Source organism: Panicum hallii, chromosome 1 (assembly GCF_002211085.1).
Source record: "Panicum hallii strain FIL2 chromosome 1, PHallii_v3.1, whole genome shotgun sequence".
In the NCBI taxonomy this organism is placed as follows: Eukaryota; Viridiplantae; Streptophyta; class Magnoliopsida; order Poales; family Poaceae; genus Panicum; species Panicum hallii.
In genome coordinates, this window is record NC_038042.1 from 5,977,985 (window position 1) to 5,996,852 (window position 18,868).

Sequence of the window (18,868 nt, forward strand, 5' to 3'; positions counted from 1 at the left end):
GAAAAATATGAAATTGAAAGTGATGGAGCTTTTCACCCACCGTTTCCAACCGTTTCATCCCTACTCATCCTTTAAAAGGATCTTTCTTATCTTGTAAGCCAGCACACAATATGCTAAATGGACCAAAGGTTGGTCCGTACCTTTAAACTATATCTATCCCACATTTGGATTACTCACTGGATGATGATTACTCTCCTTAATGCCCACATCTTGATAAGGATTTTTCAACTTATCACCCCACCCCGGATAAGGTGGGCGCTACACTAGTAGCTTTTCCTGAAGTACAACTTTAGTCACAATATCGCTAGTACGGATTTCAAGTTGTGCAACTTAGAATTAACTTCTCGAATTCAATGGTAACGCATCGCAATGTGCTTAGTTTGAGGATGAGGCACTGCATCTTCGGGGGCAAAAAAGTCGTGTAAGTTCTACAACAATTCATAGAAGCATGAAAAGGATATGATAATTGCTTCTCTAGTTATTTGCATTTTTTTTGAAAAGGAAAATTTTATTAATTTCAAGTAGCATTAGTGATATAACATTGCTTAAAAAATTTGAACCTCTGCCTAGCAGCACACAGCTGTAACAAAGGGAACTCCAACCCCCCCCCCCCCCCTCCCCTAATGACCGTCAATCCGTATGCTAGACCACCACCTCTAGTTATTTGCATTACATAATTTGTATATTCAGCTATGTGGTAGCACAAATCCTCGTCACGCGATCAAGAATATATACTTGAAATTTTGACAGGTGACTGCAGATTATCAGCTCTAATACATGGTCTGATATGATTGATGTTGCAAGCGAGTGTGTCGTGTACAAATAGTGTGCAAACATTCGTGTCCAGCTCTTTCGAAGCCCAGAAGGCCAGGGACCCGCGGCGCACCGTTACGAGAAACTGGCTGACAAACTGAACGAGCAAGATCAGCTGTAAACGCTGTTTAAACGATACAAGAAAGTTCTTAACAAATTTTGAATCCAGAGCACAAACTTTATACCTCAGATTCAAACTCTAGAACATTTTACTATGTAAGGTTGCCAAGAGGCAGCTGGATGAGTATTTCCTCATGATAAATACGTGACGGTTACATGTAAAAACTATTGGCCACCATTTAGTGTGGCTGATGAATTGGTACAGTACATCCTATGGGCTATGGTCTTTGGGGGTTACCCTTGAAAAAAACAAGCCCCTGGTCCCTATTCACATCGCAACCATCTTACAGACCCATTGGAACTAATAATCTCCATCGACCATGCCAATGGCTACTATGGGGATCAGTGTAGAATCTGGATCCCACACATCACTGGAAGCCGCAAAATTGTGATGTGCTGGAGGATGAGGAGACAAAGCGGTGATTCCGAGCTGTCTGCGTCTGTCCCCTCCAGGTCATACCTTGGGCATCCAGAGAACTCAAGGGCAGACATGATATGCTTCTCTGTCAAGGACTACTAATCGTCTCCATTTTCAAAAACTCCGATGCGCTGCTTTCTCTTGTCAAAAACTGCCCTGAAGGATTGACCTTCATCACGGAGTTGTTCACTGAACCTTTTCTTGGTCTCGTTGTTGGTCTTCCCTTTCATCCCCGTGGAATTATCTTCTGCCAAGGGGTTGGAGACCTGAAAGATACAGTTCTATACTTACAAGTTTGCTACAGGGTCCAGGCTGCTCGCTGGAATCAATGAGAACGATCATAGTTTGTAATTTTGGCAACCAAACTATAAGAATGTAAATCTTTGTTTGCGGCCAGAGCACCATGTTCCAATAGAATCAAATATAGAATAGTGTAAGCAAAGTAAAACATAAAATTGTTCCTAGACCGCTGCTTTTATAACATTTTATTTTCATTATTCTCCATTCCCAGCATTGCAGATAAGATGGATAAGAGAGAAGTGACTTATATGACAATGGATGGTATGCCAAAATGAGCACATGCTAGATGATGGACAGCAGCAGAAAGTGGACGTCCTACTGATAAATTTCACAAAGTTAGCAATGTGCAGATACTTACCAAATTGTACCCTGATCCAGGCCCTATGACTAGTGATGAAGCGAGTTTTCTTTTAGTTGCAGCAATCGAAAACCCACCCTTTTCAAGCTGCAAAGTAATAAGATGAAGAGTGAGCACGTATCATAGGAAAAAAAAAGGCAAACATAACAGTTATGATTCTTGTTCACATACACATACATCATCTGTGTAGTTATGGCATTGCTGTTGTACTTACAGACACGTCAACATAAACTTGGCTGTCAAGTTCTATCCGTTAAGTAAACTAGATATATGCCCTAAATAACTAAATAAATATGTACAACTAGTAAACTAGAAATGTTTCAGCTAAGAAGTAAACTGACTTTTCAAGAGAGGCAACATTAAAGCTCACATTTAAACATAACGCATACCCGATCACCCCAACTGACTCTTTTCTGACGAGTGCTATATGTTTGGGCCAGGCCGGAAAGAGCTTGTGTATTTCCTTCCGTATTTTCAGTCTTCTCAGTGTCATCTTCAACATCTTTTGACCATTTGCTCTGTCCTAGCTCTTTGAAGGCATCCAGATCATCTTCTACTTCTGTGTTCCAATTTTCCCCTGGTTTTCAGAAACCAGCACAAACAATTGTTTAGCACTCATAAACCTCAGTGTGATGTAAATGCTTAACTGAGCATATGGAGAATATATATACTAACTGGACTGGACACAAAAATACACTAGACGACATTACACCATTAATCATTAACCTACATCGCAAGCTCTGGTCGGAAGGCATTTTACCTCTGCGCAAACCAATATATAGACCTTTCTACATTACAGGATTCCTCCTAAGTATGAGGGGCCTAATTGTTAAGAAGACAAGCTATGACCAGTGATATATCCTTGGTCAACAATGTAAGAAATATTAAAGAGGTGCACCTTCATTTGATTCATTATGCGGTGCTTCTTGTATATCCTTCTTTGAGTTTTCAGCAGTCGTACTAGTTTCATTAGCATCATCATCACTGTCCTCTGTGTCCATATCTACCTATTTGACGGATCAAAAATCATTAGCACATTAATTTATTTAATAGTAGCTAAATAATAGCATTACCTCTTGTATAGAGTGGCCATGAAGATTATCATCATGGAATAATGACTGAGAAATAAACAGGATAATATATCATGAGACATCATTAATCATGCACCTAAGGTCATAACAGCAAATATGAATAACACCAAAAAAAAATATACATGTATATCTAGCTGCAGATACAGTGGTGGAGCCTCTTCCCAGTCTGCTGCCATCTTTTTTATCTCATCCAACGTAAATCCGTGCACATTTCTTGCAGCACAACCCTATTATTCATGCGGATATCAAAGATCTGCTATGATAATATGATATAACTAACAAGGTAATTGCAATAATAAAGACTAGCCTTAAGCTCTTAGTTAATCCAGTAAATAAGAAAAATAAATATACAGAACAGAAAGAAATGCCATCCTGAAAGTGAACATGACTTTCATAGGAAGTATGATGCACAAGATACATCCTTCAATCCTTTATCCAGTCAGTAAAAGGTTTCGAAACCCAAAAGCAGAATGACTTTCAGTAGTTGCCCTGTACAAATTTCTAGATGGTTGATACAGGGAACCAGTAAAATACTCTACGGGTTGCCCCTAGCAAAAGTTTATACATTTGACTGAAGTTGGAACACAGAGTCAAAAATTCGTTAGTTTCACTGATTAATGGTGAGTAACTGAATTATGAAGATTGTGCATGCTGGCAAACTTCTGACTGCCTCACATCAATACAATTTCTGACTTCCATGTGCACGCTAAATTAGAACCATTAGGCACTAGCAGATTGGCTGATAACACTGTGGAACTATGTCAAGACAGGGAATTGAGACATTCCAAGATTCACTTGAGGTGGTTGCCAAACACCTAAACACATGTTTAACAGGAAATTGACTTATGATTGAAAATACAGCAGGAAATTACCGCTGGATCCTTGTATGGTGCCTCCAGCAAGTACACCTCATAGCCTGAGTGCTGCAAAAAGGAAAAGAAGAATTAGAACACCATCACGATGGATTCACTATGAAATGAGAGATGATATAGTAAATGAAAAATCAAAATGACATTAAGGTAGCCCTTGGAAGTCAAAGATATTGTCCAATGAAATTAGTCTACTGACATTGCAAATTGGAGAGTTTACCAAAGTAGCGTCCAACAAGTTATAACGTCAAAAAATACAAAATATGTTACTTCAGCGCAACTAGAGCAGTAAGTGACCAAAATCAAACAAATATGAGTTCAGCAACTCAACAGTTGATTTTGGCTATAACATATGGGGAAAAAATCAAAGAAAGCACGTACAGATGCCAAGAATGATCAATAGCAAAAACAAATATTCTTCTGCATGTTAGTTAAATGTCAATGGAAAAAAAAGCCAGCTAGCATAAAAAATGGTAAAACAAATGTTACATTGTTACATCATTCAAGAGAGCGAGCGTGCAAGAGGGAGGGAGGGAGCTAAGGAGAGATAATGATAAACCTAAGCGGGCGTGGAGGTTATGTTGCAACTCCAAACAGGTTTAATAGGATGAGGGCACCTTTCTAGGAGGAGGAGGAGGGGGGTGTAGAAGGGTTGAATTCCTCATAATTGGTTAAAAACTATTCCACAGCATGAATAATCCTTTGAGGGGAAAAAAAGGAAAACCTAGCATATCCTCTGAACTGCATTTTTTTTCAAGCAGTGGGCGCTTCTTTAAGGGTTCAAAACCCAAAAAGAAGAAGAAATCCATATGGAAAGAAATCTTGTAGTCAACACATCAGAGACTGAGGATTTACCTTCGCAGTTGCCCAAAATTGAGCAAAATCAGCTACCCGCAGATTGCGGTCATCCACTAAAACCGCCAGGAATACCAGCAGTAAACAAGTCAGTTACCAGAAACATAGAATCAGCCGTTGGTGAAATTGAAGGTATTCTCATGGCGCATAACCGCTGTATTTTGCTAGGGCAGCTAAGGTGTTATTAAAATGAGTGTTTTAAACAGTACAGAATCTCATGAAGTGACACGAAAATGGGCACTGTCCAAATGTTCAAGGAATCCATTCCATCACTATTGGAAACAAAACAGCATATTACTGAAAACCAACCAAAGGATAATAGAATTTTTCAGATTGTTGGCTGTTCACATGTAGCGCTTATAGTGTGAAAAAAACACAAAATGTGATAAACTTTTCGCTAATCTATGAAATTTGAAGGCCATTATATGTGGCCTCCAGAATACTGGAAAGACAACGATAAAAGTAAATACCACCTATGAAGTAGTGGTTGAGATAAAGTAGCTAAATAATTGTTATAACACTCTAAATAACTTCATACCAATCACAAATGTGAAATTTCCTTCATCAAGGGTCTTCTTAAATGCCTTCAACATGCTTGACCTGTAGGTCTATAACATGTACAGGGAAAGTTAGCAATGAAAGTCACGCCTTAGAGGATAATTGACAAACAGCTAAAAAACATAGAAAAAAAGAAATGTGCTGAAACAAAAGAAAAGGTGACTTGTCAATTTGATCCAAAGTTCCTGGCCAGAGAAGGCCCTAAACAGTGACATAATTCACAAGAAAATATGTTGATGTTCCTGAGGCTAATCTTTAAACATGTTGCAGTTGTGCATCATACATTCAAGGCAAGATACCCCAAAATCCTTTTCTCTAGTGAGATGAAGTAAGCACTATCACAAACATTGAATTACTATTGCATTTATACTATTAACTTTGCTTGTGTTCATAAATAACAGCATTTGCGTGTTGTAGCATGCTAATGGAATGAGGTCAAATTTTTTGCAGGCGCGTATAACAGGAGAAAAAGAATTACAGAACTAGTGAATGTAATATCACCTCCTCCATTTCCGGTTCATAACAGTACTCAATCACTTTCTTGGTCAACTGCCTCCTCCCTTTTGATGCACCAGAAGATTTAGAGCCTTCATTATCTTCCAATTTCTAAGAGAATATTGGCCAAATTTACGCATATTTCAGTTAGAAACAACAATTAAACAAACTAAATCAACACTACAGATAAAATTCGTTTTCAATCTCTACTGACCTTCTCAACTTCAATCATGAAATAATCATCCATGGAATGGATTCTAGGTGCATTTGCACCATTATCAACCTCAAGATCACGTAATGCCTTTGCAAGATAGCTCTTCCCACTACCTACATGTTAAAAAAATTGTATGAATTATAGTTCACAACAATAATGAAGGACAACCTAACAACAGATCTATGAAATAACTTTAAAGAATACAAAATTATAGTTAGGGATACTGTAAAGACAATATCAAATGTTATGTGTACCACATATGCAATAGAAACTTTACAGAGAAGAAAGTTGCCAGTTAAACAGCAAAACAAATTTTTTTCTGATTTAACTTAATAATGTACAAGGGCTCATTTATCACATTGTTCAGCCTATCACTTTCATGCTATGAATTAGTAATTACTCTTATTTTACAATATTGGAAGTAGGAACTGGTAAATATTAAAGGAAGCATACAAAATAGTGTGAAAAAAGAATAGTTAACGATTTTCAGTAAACCTGGAAGCCCTCGGAGGATGATAACAATATGGTCAGGGCGTGATGCACGACGGGGCTGCTTGAATAGATCGCATGCATTGATGATTGTGACCTTGGAATTTTCCACAGAATGTTGTGCATTGGTTGACCTTCCATCTATCAAGTGTTGCTCTGACAATGGCCGATAAATCAAACCTGACCCCTGTGAGTGCACAAGCAAACAATGATAAGTGCTTCTGATGGAAGAGTATGCCGTACAGAATACTTACGATACATGAAAGTATTGAGATCACAGAAACAACCTCATTGTTATGACAGTTTGCATTTGGCATTAGGTGAGCTTGAGGCAAGGTGTGAGCTCTAGGTGGATTAACTGCCGTAGCTGGAGAACCGGAAAGGACAGGAAACAACGATGAATTTGCAGTCGGCCGTGGTGGCGCAGTATGGTAATCCCGGTGAGAGGGAAATAGAGGCTCTGGCGGTGCCGGTACGGCACCCACCCCAGGAAGCCAAGCACAGGAACCATTGTGATTTGCTGCCTCCGCATATGGAGGCAGTGGAGGGTGTGGTGGCACATGAGGCAATGCCTCGGGGTGGAACTGATGGTAATGGTGATCGGCACTATCAAGATACCTCCCGTGAGATCCTTCTCCCGGTGCAAGACCTTGTCCGAAGCCATTGTTATCGTGCAATGGCATTGGAGGTGGCAACCTTCCAGCATGGCCGAAATTCTCAAAATCGCCTCCTCGTGGGTATGGAGAAGGATAGCCTCTGCCTCCTCCGTAACCAAAGCCGCCATCAGGTGGGCACGGCTCGCCACGCCAGGCCGATCCAGGAAGTGGGTTGTGGCCATGGTCCCGGATCAGGCCAAGCAGCCGATCGCCCTCCACCGGAGCCCTTCCCGGGGCGGTGGGGGCGCGAAGCCGTACGGATCGAACGGGGGCGCCTCGCCCACGCGCATCCGCTTGTGGGGCCCCTCCCTGCCGGGGAACTCGTAGGGGCGCGCGTCGTGCGGCCCAGGAGCCGGAGGGCCCCACATCGTCGGCGGCGGCGGCGGCGGCGGGTCATAAGGGAAGGGATGGGGCGGGGAGGAGGGGGCGGCGGCGGGTGGAGGTCATACGGGAAGGGGTGCGGCGGGAGAGGCGGCGGCAGGCAGAAGGGGAAGTGGCGCGCGGAACAGACCGGGCAGAGGTCGGCGCCGGCCCCGGCGGGGACGCGCCATGGATGGTCCATGCGGCGCGGCGGCGGGGCTTCGGGATCTGGGTTTTGGCGGAAGGAGGGGACGAAGCGAGGGGAGGGGGTTTGGGTTTCGCGAAGGATCGAGAAGCTTTGTGTGGGACAATGGAAGAAGACGGGCAAGCCGCAAGCTGGTAGTTTTCTGTCCAGGACCCTATCAGAGCCGTGCTTCGTATGAAAGTTTTGGAGAAAAGAACCTGATTATAATTATAAACATACCCAGCCCTGTAACTGCAAGTATACCCTCAGGACTCCGGCTCGCCGCCTCGATGGCCAGCGAGCTCCCCCCCCAGCGGCCAAGTCGGACCTCTTCTTCAGGGACGCGCGCATGCTGTTCGACGGAATGCCGGAACGGAAGGTCCCGTGCCTTGACGCACTCCCGGCGGGGCTCGCGCGGTGACGGGAGGGTGGCAAAGCCGGTGCTCGGGATCGCTGCGCTGCAACGGCGCTCGCCACGATGTATATAAAATATAAAAGTGATGAGTAATTCTTAGAATTATTTTTCTTGCATAAAATATCGTATTCTCTATCACCTCACCATCAGTGGCAGAGCGTGCCGCAACTTCAATGGGGCCGGTTCCAAATTTCACGCTTCAAAGTTGGTTCTGATGCTATTTAATTATGCCGTGCATAGGACTAATCACCTGAGTATATTTAGCTATAAACAAAATTGGAGCCCACCATGACCTTCATTGAGCTCTGCCCTTGCTCACCATTGAACGTGAAAGCCAACTTATGCTCATTAGGATTAGATTGGGCTAACTAAAATAGCTTTGCAAGATTAAATCAATCGAAGTTTCCTTCTGCCCGTTAAGAGGACAAAATTGTACGGTTAGAATCGATCGCCTATTGTACTCATTTAACATTTACAGTGTCGATCCTGAGTCTCTTTGGATTTTTTCTTTCCCTGTCTTATGTTTGAACATCCTAGTAAGCTCTATATCACAATTGTTAATAAATTAAATGTCTGGATTTAAAAACACGTCACATGTCACGACAAAAATAACAATATATTCTTTTATTGATAATATTCTCATCGCATTAAGGAATATGCTATATATTTTTGGAAACAAACATATTTTTGACCTGCGAAGCACTGCCGTCCGAACACGATCACTCTTTCTCGTGATGAAATAATCGTTATTCATTTCTGATAAATATAAATATAAACAACTGCAGAAAATTTCGAAACGAGCAAATCAAGCAGCCCCTGGATTCGCAAGAGCCGTCGCCTACCTCGCTTCCCAGCGTCTTCTCCGATTTTCTCCCGTGCTCATATATAAATCCTCCTCCCGTTTCATCTTCCTCCTCAAAACAAACAGACGCCCCCTCCCGCATCCGCCAAAAAAAAAAAAAGACATCCCGCCCCCACAAATCCCAAAAGTCCCCGGCGGCGGCGGCGATGGACCTCTCCTCGGCGGGCTCCGGCGGCAACTCGCTGCCGTCGGTCGGCGCCGACGGGCAGAAGCGGCGCGTGTGCTACTTCTACGACCCGGAGGTGGGCAACTACTACTACGGGCAGGGCCACCCGATGAAGCCGCACCGCATCCGGATGACGCACTCGCTGCTCGCCCGCTACGGCCTCCTCAACCAGATGCAGGTCTACCGCCCCAACCCCGCCCGCGACCGCGACCTCTGCCGCTTTCACGCCGACGACTACATCAACTTCCTCCGCTCCGTCACGCCCGAGACGCAGCAGGACCAGATCCGCCTCCTCAAGCGATTCAACGTCGGCGAGGACTGCCCCGTCTTCGACGGCCTCTACAGCTTCTGCCAGACGTACGCCGGCGCCTCCGTCGGGGGGGCCGTCAAGCTCAACCACGGCCACGACATCGCTATCAACTGGTCGGGGGGCCTGCACCACGCCAAGAAGTGCGAGGCGTCCGGCTTCTGCTACGTCAACGACATCGTGCTCGCCATACTCGAGCTCCTCAAGCACCACGAGGTGATGACGATTCTTCCCTCTCCTGCGTGCCCCCCTGGTTGTGGTTGGTTTGCTTTGGTGGGCTCGATGGATTAGGTGCTTCGATCTGTTACGTTTCCATGTTGTTACATGGTGATTGGTGGGTTAATTACTTAATTTGCGAAGCTGCTTGCTGATGGGTAATTCTATACAGTTAAAGTTGCCTTTGGTCAAAACATATTTTATAAAGTTACTTGGTTATGGTTTTGTGCCGTTTGTGGGTAGATTAGGCCCAGATGTAGCTAGAACATTTTTTCCCCATTTCCATCATCAGTTAAAGTTACCTTCGGTCAAAAAATGTTAGATAAAGTTACTTGGTGATGGTTTTGTGCCGTTTGGGGTAGATTAGGCCCAGATGTAGCTAGAACAACCTTCTCCCTGTTTCCATCATCACTTGTTTTGGTTGATGGCCTTCCTTCCTGTATGTAAATAAATGTTCTGTCAGATCAATGTTAATCATTCTGGTGTGCTTAATATGTGATGGCTCAATATTTACAGAGAGTTCTGTATGTTGATATTGATATCCACCATGGAGACGGAGTCGAGGAGGCTTTCTACACAACAGACAGGGTTATGACTGTCTCGTTCCACAAGTTTGGGGATTATTTCCCAGGAACAGGGGATATCCGTGACATCGGGCACTCAAAGGGGAAGTACTACTCTCTGAATGTCCCGCTTGATGATGGGATTGATGATGAAAGCTATCAGTCCCTGTTCAAGCCAATCATGGGCAAGGTTATGGAGGTTTTCCGCCCTGGCGCAGTTGTGCTTCAGTGCGGTGCTGATTCCTTGTCTGGGGATAGGCTTGGCTGCTTCAATCTCTCTATCAGAGGTCATGCAGAATGTGTCAAGTACATGAGGTCTTTCAACGTTCCATTGTTGCTTCTCGGTGGTGGTGGATATACCATAAGAAATGTTGCACGGTGCTGGTGTTATGAGGTATGATGATCTAAGTAAAAGCTCACTTTCTTAAACTCTTGTCCCTGTGTACTGCTATTGCCAATACTAGTTGGTTAAGCTAACATTATTTATAGATGATACTGATAGGAAAAGTGGGTTAGAATGTGCTAGCACCTGATATAGTTTTATGCTTACTGCTAACAATATAGTGCACAGAACCTCCATTACTTTGGTTTGAAAAATTAGACCATTTCCTTGGTTGACTTTTGAGCAATACATGTAATGCATGATTTAAATGCTTGTATGTTATCTTACTGAAATAGTGAAATGCATATGTTTGTTAAGAGTGTAGATATGTGTTTGAGCATATGGAATACTAGAACTTCTTGTGCTAGTCAAATTATATTGAGGACTAGCAATGGTGCCTTCTAGCTAAGCCTACTCTTGTTATCAAGCTTCGAATAAATTAGCAGATACAGAAATAAATTAATCCATTGGTCGCTTTCCTATTGTAAGGGCTTCTGTTGCTGGACTTCAAAATCTTTAGATTACTGATGTTAGAATGCTATATAATTTGTCCTTTGAGTTTTCTATGCTACCTGCTGTTTGTTCATCCAGTTTCCATTTTTTTTTTTACAAAAAAAACTTTGTGCAGACGGGAGTTGCTCTTGGTCAAGAGCTGGAAGACAAGATGCCTGTCAACGAGTATTATGAATACTTCGGTCCAGATTACACTCTTCATGTTGCACCAAGTAACATGGAGAACAAAAATACACGAAACCAACTGGATGATATTAGAAGCAAACTTCTGGATAATCTTTCAAAACTTCGACATGCTCCTAGCGTCCAGTTTCAAGAGCGGCCTCCTGACACTGAGTTACCTGAGGTGAGCAACTGAGTATCCTATATTATAAGCAGCAAGTTAGTTGTTTGATGCTATTTGATCTGAAAAAGAATATGAGAAAAGGACAAAGATATTTGATCTAAAAAAGAATATGATGAAAGGACAGACACGGTATGGATGTTTTCTTGCATGTTTATTCTGATGAGAACTAGATGCACCTGGTTTCTATTTGTAGATGCATATTCCTAAAGGCACATTAGTAATGCTACCTATACCCAGCCATACTGCGTCATTCTTATGCTTTAATATCACCAATTGGGGTTAAATATCCCACCCGCCCAGCACTGATTTTAGAGCCTTACTTGTCTATGTTAACATAGTGGGCACCTGTTCCTTGTATAAGGAATAATAGACCTGTTTTTATAACATTTTTGTTTTCTCAGTTGAGGTTGCATGCTAAGATATTTCCACCCTTTTATTGGATTTCATTTTGTTCCATGCAGTTCATTTTGTTTTATTTGTACCCAAGGGACTGCATTATGGTTCAGTGTGGGTTTTGCCACAAAATGTTCTTTTATCTGAAGCACATTCTGAATTTCTGATGCTACCATCTCTGGCTTAGTACTATGGTCCTTGGCCTCATCCAGTCTGAATGTTAGGCACTTGGGCTTGATAAAACTTTAACATGCCAAATTGAACACAGATTCATACCAACATTAAACAAAGACTGGAAAGTTAATAATTTGTTTTTTTCTTGAATAAGCAGAACTGTTTATCATTGTATTAAAGAAGAGGATAAAAACCAGCAGCACAACATCGTGTGAAGAACAAAAAAAAAGAGAGAACCAATGCACCACCAAAACACCGAACACACACATGCCCTTACAAACATAGGCTAGAACAGTCAAACATTGTCACTAAGTCTTGTTTAAATGCTTATGTAGATGTGCTATCAGAAATGAAATTGACGAGTGATCTAGTAGTGGTTGACTGTGCCCTATCTTGTTTTGTAAGTGACAAGTTAAAAGCTGATTAAATTTTGGATACATGTATGTTTGATATACAGCCAGATGAAGATCAAGCGGATCCAGATGAAAGGCATGATCCAGATTCTGACATGGAAGTGGATGATCACAAGGCTGTGGAAGAGTCAACAAGGTCTCTCTCCCTCTCTCTGTCCCTCCCTCCCTATCTATGACGTTTTTTTCATTTTGTTTTATTTCTTCATCCTGATTCTGATCCTGTGTGCTCTTCCTCATTTCATTTTTTGTTATAGGAGGAGCAGCATTCTAGGTATTAGAGTTAAGAGAGAATTTGGTGAAAATGAGACCAAAATTCAGGTATTTTTTATTTTCTTTTGCACTTCACTCTTGTAGGCTAAGTGTGATTATCATTCTTCTATTTTTTTTGGCATCCTGCAGGATGGTAGCAGGGTTACATCTGAACATAGAGGACTGGAACCCATGGTAGAAGACATTGGTCCCTCCAAGCAAGCTCCTGTAAGTATCTTCTATAATATCCGATAAATGATAACATCTTGAGACTTGCATTATTCACCGTGATTTATGCCCATCAACTAACCAAAGGTGTCCCTTTTTTCTCTTGATGGTGCTGTCAATTGTAATAGGCGGATGCTAATGCGATGGCCATCGACGAGCCAGGCAACGTCAAGAATGAACCAGAGAGCTCAACTAAATTACCAGACCAACCAGCCATGTACCATAAGCCATGACTGCGACATCTGAACTTGCCAGTCCAAAAACCAAAGTGATTCGACAATGCAGCCTGCCATTTCAAATTCGATTTGAGTTATAGTCATCTGTAATCAGTTAATCCCATGGGAGTATTCCATGGCAGTAGTGAAGTTCTGCGAGTCCACCGGGCAATGCTTGAGGTTGAGATAGACGATAGTCTGACCCATGTATACATGATGTGCGAGTTAAAGTTGTACAGTCGTTAGTCAATGCAAATATGCAATGAATTGTCGTTAAATTTCGAGTTTTCTTTGTGGTTCCGTATAAGGTATTAGGTTGACAAAAAAGGATTGAATAGAACAAATCAAACCATTTCACCATCGTCTGTTTAAGGTGGGAGCCTTCAGTTGATGTTTGTAACTTCATCTGCAGCATTCGTAAGCGATCACTTTGAACGAAATGGAAGCGACCCTCAATTTGCTTCTATGAGAACAACAGGGCAACAAGTAAGGTAAGAACTAGTGAACTGGTGTCGTGGAACTCAGCCAGAAACAGAAAGCCAAAAGGCAAACTGATGAGGATGTTTCAGAATTGGCGGTACGGCGGCGGCTTCGTAGCAAACTTGAGGCGGCCATGGCTTGTCGAAGTTCGCCACATTTTTTGTGGCAGCTGTTTGGATCATGCCACAGTAATGGCGTGCCATAGTTTTTACTCTTATTTTGTGCTGAAGGACAAGAATGAGCATGTAGTGCATAGAAACGGGAATGTCATAATTCATTTGCGAATTCTACTCTTATTTTGTGCAAACCAATCTATAGGTACCAAAAAGCAACTGGTTCCATCGAGTTATTAGGTCTACATGCTCCCACGGTTGATCAGGCTACTACATGGAAGCTCTTGGTGGGCTCACGGGCGCGGTCCTGCCGACAGCGACATACACGACTCTGGTCGTCGTCTTTGTCAACGACCAGTTGATCATTGGTTACACAGAACCCAGTGGCAAGCGCCGCTCATGCGAAACCAAGCACACAATGGCCAACCTCCCCAGCAGCCAAGCACCCCTCTCAGCAATGCTGCTTCTCCGCAAGCCGTCGTTCCTGCTCGCCTTCGTCCTCCTCGCATCCTCTGCAGGCCTCGTGGTGCCGGCGGCGTCGTCGCCGGTCCCCTCCACGGGCAGCAGCGTCACCGACCGGCTCGCGCTCATCTCCTTCGGATCGCTCGTCCGGGGCGACCCGTCGCGGGCCCTCGCGTCGTGGGGCAACCTGTCCGTTCCGATGTGCCGGTGGCGCGGCGTGGCGTGCGGCCTGAGGGGGCGCCGCCGCGGCCGCGTCGTGGAGCTGGGACTCGCCGAGCTCAACCTTGTTGGCACCATCTCCCCCGCGCTGGGCAACCTCACCTACCTGAGGCACCTCCGCCTCCCGTGGAATCGCTTCCACGGCGTCCTGCCACCGGAGCTCGGTAATCTCCGTGACCTCCAGACTCTGAATCTTAGCTACAACTCCATCCAAGGGAGGATCCCACCGTCGCTATCGAACTGCAGCCGCCTCGTCAGCATCAGTCTCTATGGCAACAAGCTGCAGGGTGAGATACCAAGCGAGCTCAGCTCACTGCGTAGCCTCCAGCTTCTCAGCCTCGGCGAGAATCTACTGTCGGGAACAATACCGGCTAGCATCGGAGGCCTTGTGAATCTGAGAAGGCTTGCCCTGCAATGGAACAACCTGACAGGAGAAATCCCACCCGAGATAGGCAGCCTTGGGAATCTCGTCGCGCTGAATCTGGTTTCAAACCAGCTTTCTGGAACGATCCCTGCTTCGCTTGGAAACCTCTCGGCGGTGACCACTCTTAATCTTGAGGGCAATAAACTGGAAGGAAGCATCCCACCACTGCAAGGCCTATCGTCTGTCAAGTATCTTCACCTGGGACTAAACAAACTTGAAGGGACCATACCTCCATGGATAGGAAACCTCTCTACACTAGTAAGCTTAGATCTTCAGAAAAATGGTCTTGTGGGCCAAATCCCAGAAACTTTAGGAAACCTTCAGCAGCTCAAAGTCCTTTCTCTCGCAGTGAACAGTCTTTCAGGCTCCATACCCAGTGCACTTGGAAATCTCCATGCCCTCACCGGACTTTATCTACCAATTAACAAACTCGAAGGACCTTTACCGTCTTCAGTGCTCAATCTCTCTTCCCTTGAAATGCTATATGTAGAGTACAACAACCTGACTGGGGTTTTTCCGCATAATATAGGCAGCAAGCTTTCAAAGCTGAACTATTTTCTTGTATCATACAATGAATTTCATGGCGTGCTACCACTATCCCTGTGCAATGCCTCCCAGCTCCAAGTTGTCCAAACAGTATACAACTTCCTATCAGGAACAATTCCCCAATGCTTGGGAGCTCACCAGAAGAACCTATCTTCTGTGCACCTTGCAGGAAATCAGTTTGAAGCAACCAATGAGGCTGACTGGGGCTTCCTGACTAGCCTAACCAACTGTAGCAATATGCGAGAGTTAGCTCTTAATAGCAACAAGCTCCAAGGTGCGCTGCCAAATTCAATTGGTAATATCTCGACACGATTGGAGTATCTTGATATAGAACACAACAATATTACTGGAACACTAACGGAAGGAATAGGGAACCTCATCAACTTGGAAAAATTTTACATGGACCGTAATACTCTCACAGGCATGATTCCTACATCTCTCGGCAACCTCAAGAAGTTGTCTCAGTTAGATTTATCAAATAATGCCTTTTCAGGATCCATCCCAGTAACGCTTGGCAATCTTACACAACTTACTATCCTTACCCTCAGTTCAAATGCAATCAGTGGAGCTATACCTTCTACTCTAAACAAATGTCCTTTAGAAGCGCTGGATCTTTCTTACAACAATCTTTCTGGTCCTATACCTAAAGAACTGTTTTCCATACCAACATTGTCGAGTTTCATTAATCTAGCACAAAATTCCTTATCTGGGACTCTGCCATCAGAAGTGGGAGATCTCAAAAATCTCAATCAACTTGATTTCTCTAATAATAGGATTTCTGGTGAGATTCCAGCCTCCATCGGTGAGTGTCGAAGCTTGGAATATCTCAATACATCTGGAAACCTCCTACAAGGAACAATTCCACTGTCAGTTGGAAATCTAAGAGGCCTCCTGGTGCTTGATCTTTCCTACAATAATTTATCTGGGATGATCCCTGAAATTCTTGGCAGCCTTCCTGGGCTTTCCTCATTGAATCTGTCGTTCAACAAATTCCAAGGTGGAGTTCCACAAGAAGGGGTATTTCTCAATGCAACTGCTATCTTTATCACTGGAAATGATGGCCTGTGTGGTGGTATCCTTCATCTGAAATTGCCACCCTGCTTGAACCACACCACCAAGAAGCCATCGCAGAAACTTGTCATAATAGTTTCCATATGCAGTGCTTGTGTTTTTATTACATTAGTATTTGCACTGGCTGCATTCTACAGAAAGAATGAAAAAATTAAAGCAAACCTACAGAGTTCAGTCATCCGTGAGCAGCACGTGAGGATATCTTATGCTGAATTGGCCAATGCAACTAATGGTTTTTCACCTGAGAACCTCATTGGGGCTGGGAGTTTTGGTTCAGTCTTCAAAGGTAGAATGAGAGTTAATGAGCAGCATGTACCCGTCGCTGTCAAGGTTATAAACCTCATGCAACGTGGTGCATCCCAAAGTTTTATTGCAGAATGCGAGACATTAAAATGTGCTCGACACCGGAACCTTGTGAAGATATTGACAGTCTGCTCAAGTATTGATTTTCAGGGCCATGACTTCAAGGCCCTCGTGTATGAGTTTCTACCTAACGGAAATTTAGACCAACGACTGCACCAACATATTATGGAAGATGGTGAACAAAAGGCACTAGATCTGATTGAAAGGCTACACATTGCAATTGACGTGGCATCCTCACTTGATTATCTTCACCAGCATAAGCCGACTCCAATTATTCACTGTGATCTTAAGCCAAGCAATGTTCTCCTAGATAGTGACATGGTTGCCCATGTTGGTGATTTTGGGCTTGCAAGATTTTTGTATCAAGACTTGGAGAAATCAAGTGGTTGGGCATCAATGAGAGGATCGATTGGTTATGCAGCTCCAGGTGTGGTTCTACTTGCTTTAGCTCTTTATTCTCCTTCAATAAAGTTGGTAGTGCTAGGTTTTATATAAGTTAAAGCTTTGTTAGTATATTCACCACTTAAATACGTACAGGTTAAATGAAACTCAGTTTTCTAAAGTGCACTAGGAAATAGCTGAAACATGCAAATTCCTAAGAAAAGAAAGAAAGTGGTTTACACTTATTTGTTTACGCAACAATGAATTTCATAGTCTTGGAAATGAATATACTACAAGAAACATTTTATTTACATGCCCAAGTTCTTGAAAAGGCCACATTCTCACAAAAGAACTCCTTGTTGTTGGTTTCAGAGTATGGATTGGGCAACGAGGTCTCCACCCATGGTGATGTCTATAGCTATGGCATATTGTTACTGGAGATGTTCACTGGAAAAAGGCCAACAGATGATGAATTTGGGGAAGCCATTGGGCTTCACAAGTATGTTCAAATGTCACTGCCAGATAGCATGGCTAGTATCATAGACCATCAGCTACTAACAGAGATGGAAGGTGACCAAGTCAGCAACTCGAACTCAAGCAGTATTAGAGAAATGAGAACTGCCTGCATCAGTTCAGTTCTGCAAGTTGGGATTTGGTGTTCGGAGGAGATGCCAACGGATCGCCCACCAATCGGAGATGCTCTGAGAGAGTTGCAAGCAATTAGAGACAAGCTTAAGAGCCACCTCTGTGGCGAAGGGGCATCACCAAACCGCTGAAACATTCCAATGACTTTCTGGTGCATGACATCTTGATGGTTGAAGGCTGCCAGGTCTGCTTTGCAATTTGGGATTTGGCCATTTGGGTGAATCCTTGCAACCATGGGTATTGTTTCCAGAAAGGCTTGGTCTTGTTCCAAATAAGAGAGGCTTCATAAGAACTTGCCCGGAGTAGGCGAGGCCACGCAATCAAGCCTTCAAGGATATCGAAAGGATTATTACCAACAACTTATCCCGACAAGGCGTGGCTGAAGTTTCTGCAGTTCCTTGCTACATTGGTACTCGAGAAGGCTTCATGTTTGTTCCACATATAACTGTAGTTCTGTCAATTTCAAAGAAGGGAATGCTCGGTTCCAACTTCTTATTAACCACAAAACTGGCCTGCTCACTAGCATCTAGCAGGCTTTATCTTCAGCCGAGTTCTTCCTTCGTGGTTTCTTATTTTGCATCTGAAACCTTTTTCCCTTTCTAGTTCCTCCTCCTCCTACTGTTTTGCAAATTGAAAGTAGCATCAAAGAGATGCCTAGTGAGGTTAGTTAGTGGAGAGAGTTTACCTCCGGCACGGAGTTGAGGACGAGCCTACGAGGGCGACGCAGCGGCGTAGGTTGCCCTCAGGAACACAGCGACGGCGCGCGCCAAGCCGGGACTGGACTCATGGACTGGCGGCAGTTGCTGGTGATCTGCTTCTACACTGGGAACCTAGGGTCCGCACTTGCGCACCCGGCGGAAGAACCCGAGTGGTCGAGCCGGTGGCGTGGAACGGGGCGCGTCGGGTGTGGGGCGCGCGCCGGCATGAGGTGGATCTCCGGCG

The 18,868-nt window shown here is 43.8% G+C and overlaps 2 protein-coding genes and 1 pseudogene across 2 annotated transcripts; 2 read left to right on the forward strand and 1 right to left on the reverse strand.

Moving 5' to 3' along the window:
• Positions 1–991: 991 nt before the first annotated feature.
• LOC112886531 lies at positions 992–7,969 on the reverse strand. The gene is given in 15 exon segments (XM_025952459.1): positions 992–1,617; positions 2,010–2,096; positions 2,399–2,586; positions 2,908–3,016; positions 3,083–3,127; positions 3,223–3,327; positions 3,973–4,023; positions 4,825–4,880; positions 5,363–5,432; positions 5,884–5,988; positions 6,092–6,204; positions 6,587–6,767; positions 6,868–7,472; positions 7,475–7,648; positions 7,651–7,969. Coding segments are annotated over 15 exon segments (2,205 nt in total). The 5' UTR covers positions 7,799–7,969; the 3' UTR covers positions 992–1,449.
• Positions 7,970–9,102: 1,133 nt separating this feature from the next.
• LOC112880284 (probable histone deacetylase 19) lies at positions 9,103–13,504 on the forward strand. Its single transcript, XM_025944834.1, has 7 exons — positions 9,103–9,746; positions 10,263–10,703; positions 11,320–11,550; positions 12,575–12,666; positions 12,785–12,848; positions 12,930–13,007; positions 13,136–13,504. The coding sequence occupies exons 1-7, from the start codon at positions 9,204–9,206 to the stop codon at positions 13,238–13,240; spliced, it is 1,554 nt and encodes a 517-aa protein (XP_025800619.1). The 5' UTR covers positions 9,103–9,203; the 3' UTR covers positions 13,241–13,504.
• Positions 13,505–13,722: 218 nt separating this feature from the next.
• LOC112880277 lies at positions 13,723–18,056 on the forward strand (annotated as a pseudogene).
• Positions 18,057–18,868: the final 812 nt, after the last annotated feature.

Coding starts and splice junctions, on each gene's coding strand:
- LOC112880284 (XM_025944834.1), top strand. CDS start 9,204: ATGGACCTCTCCTCGGCGGGCTCCGGCGGCAACTCGCTGCCGTCGGTC. Junction 11,551..12,574: donor CTGACACTGAGTTACCTGAG/GTGAGCAACTGA, acceptor TTTGATATACAG/CCAGATGAAGATCAAGCGGA. Junction 12,667..12,784: donor GCTGTGGAAGAGTCAACAAG/GTCTCTCTCCCT, acceptor TTTTTGTTATAG/GAGGAGCAGCATTCTAGGTA.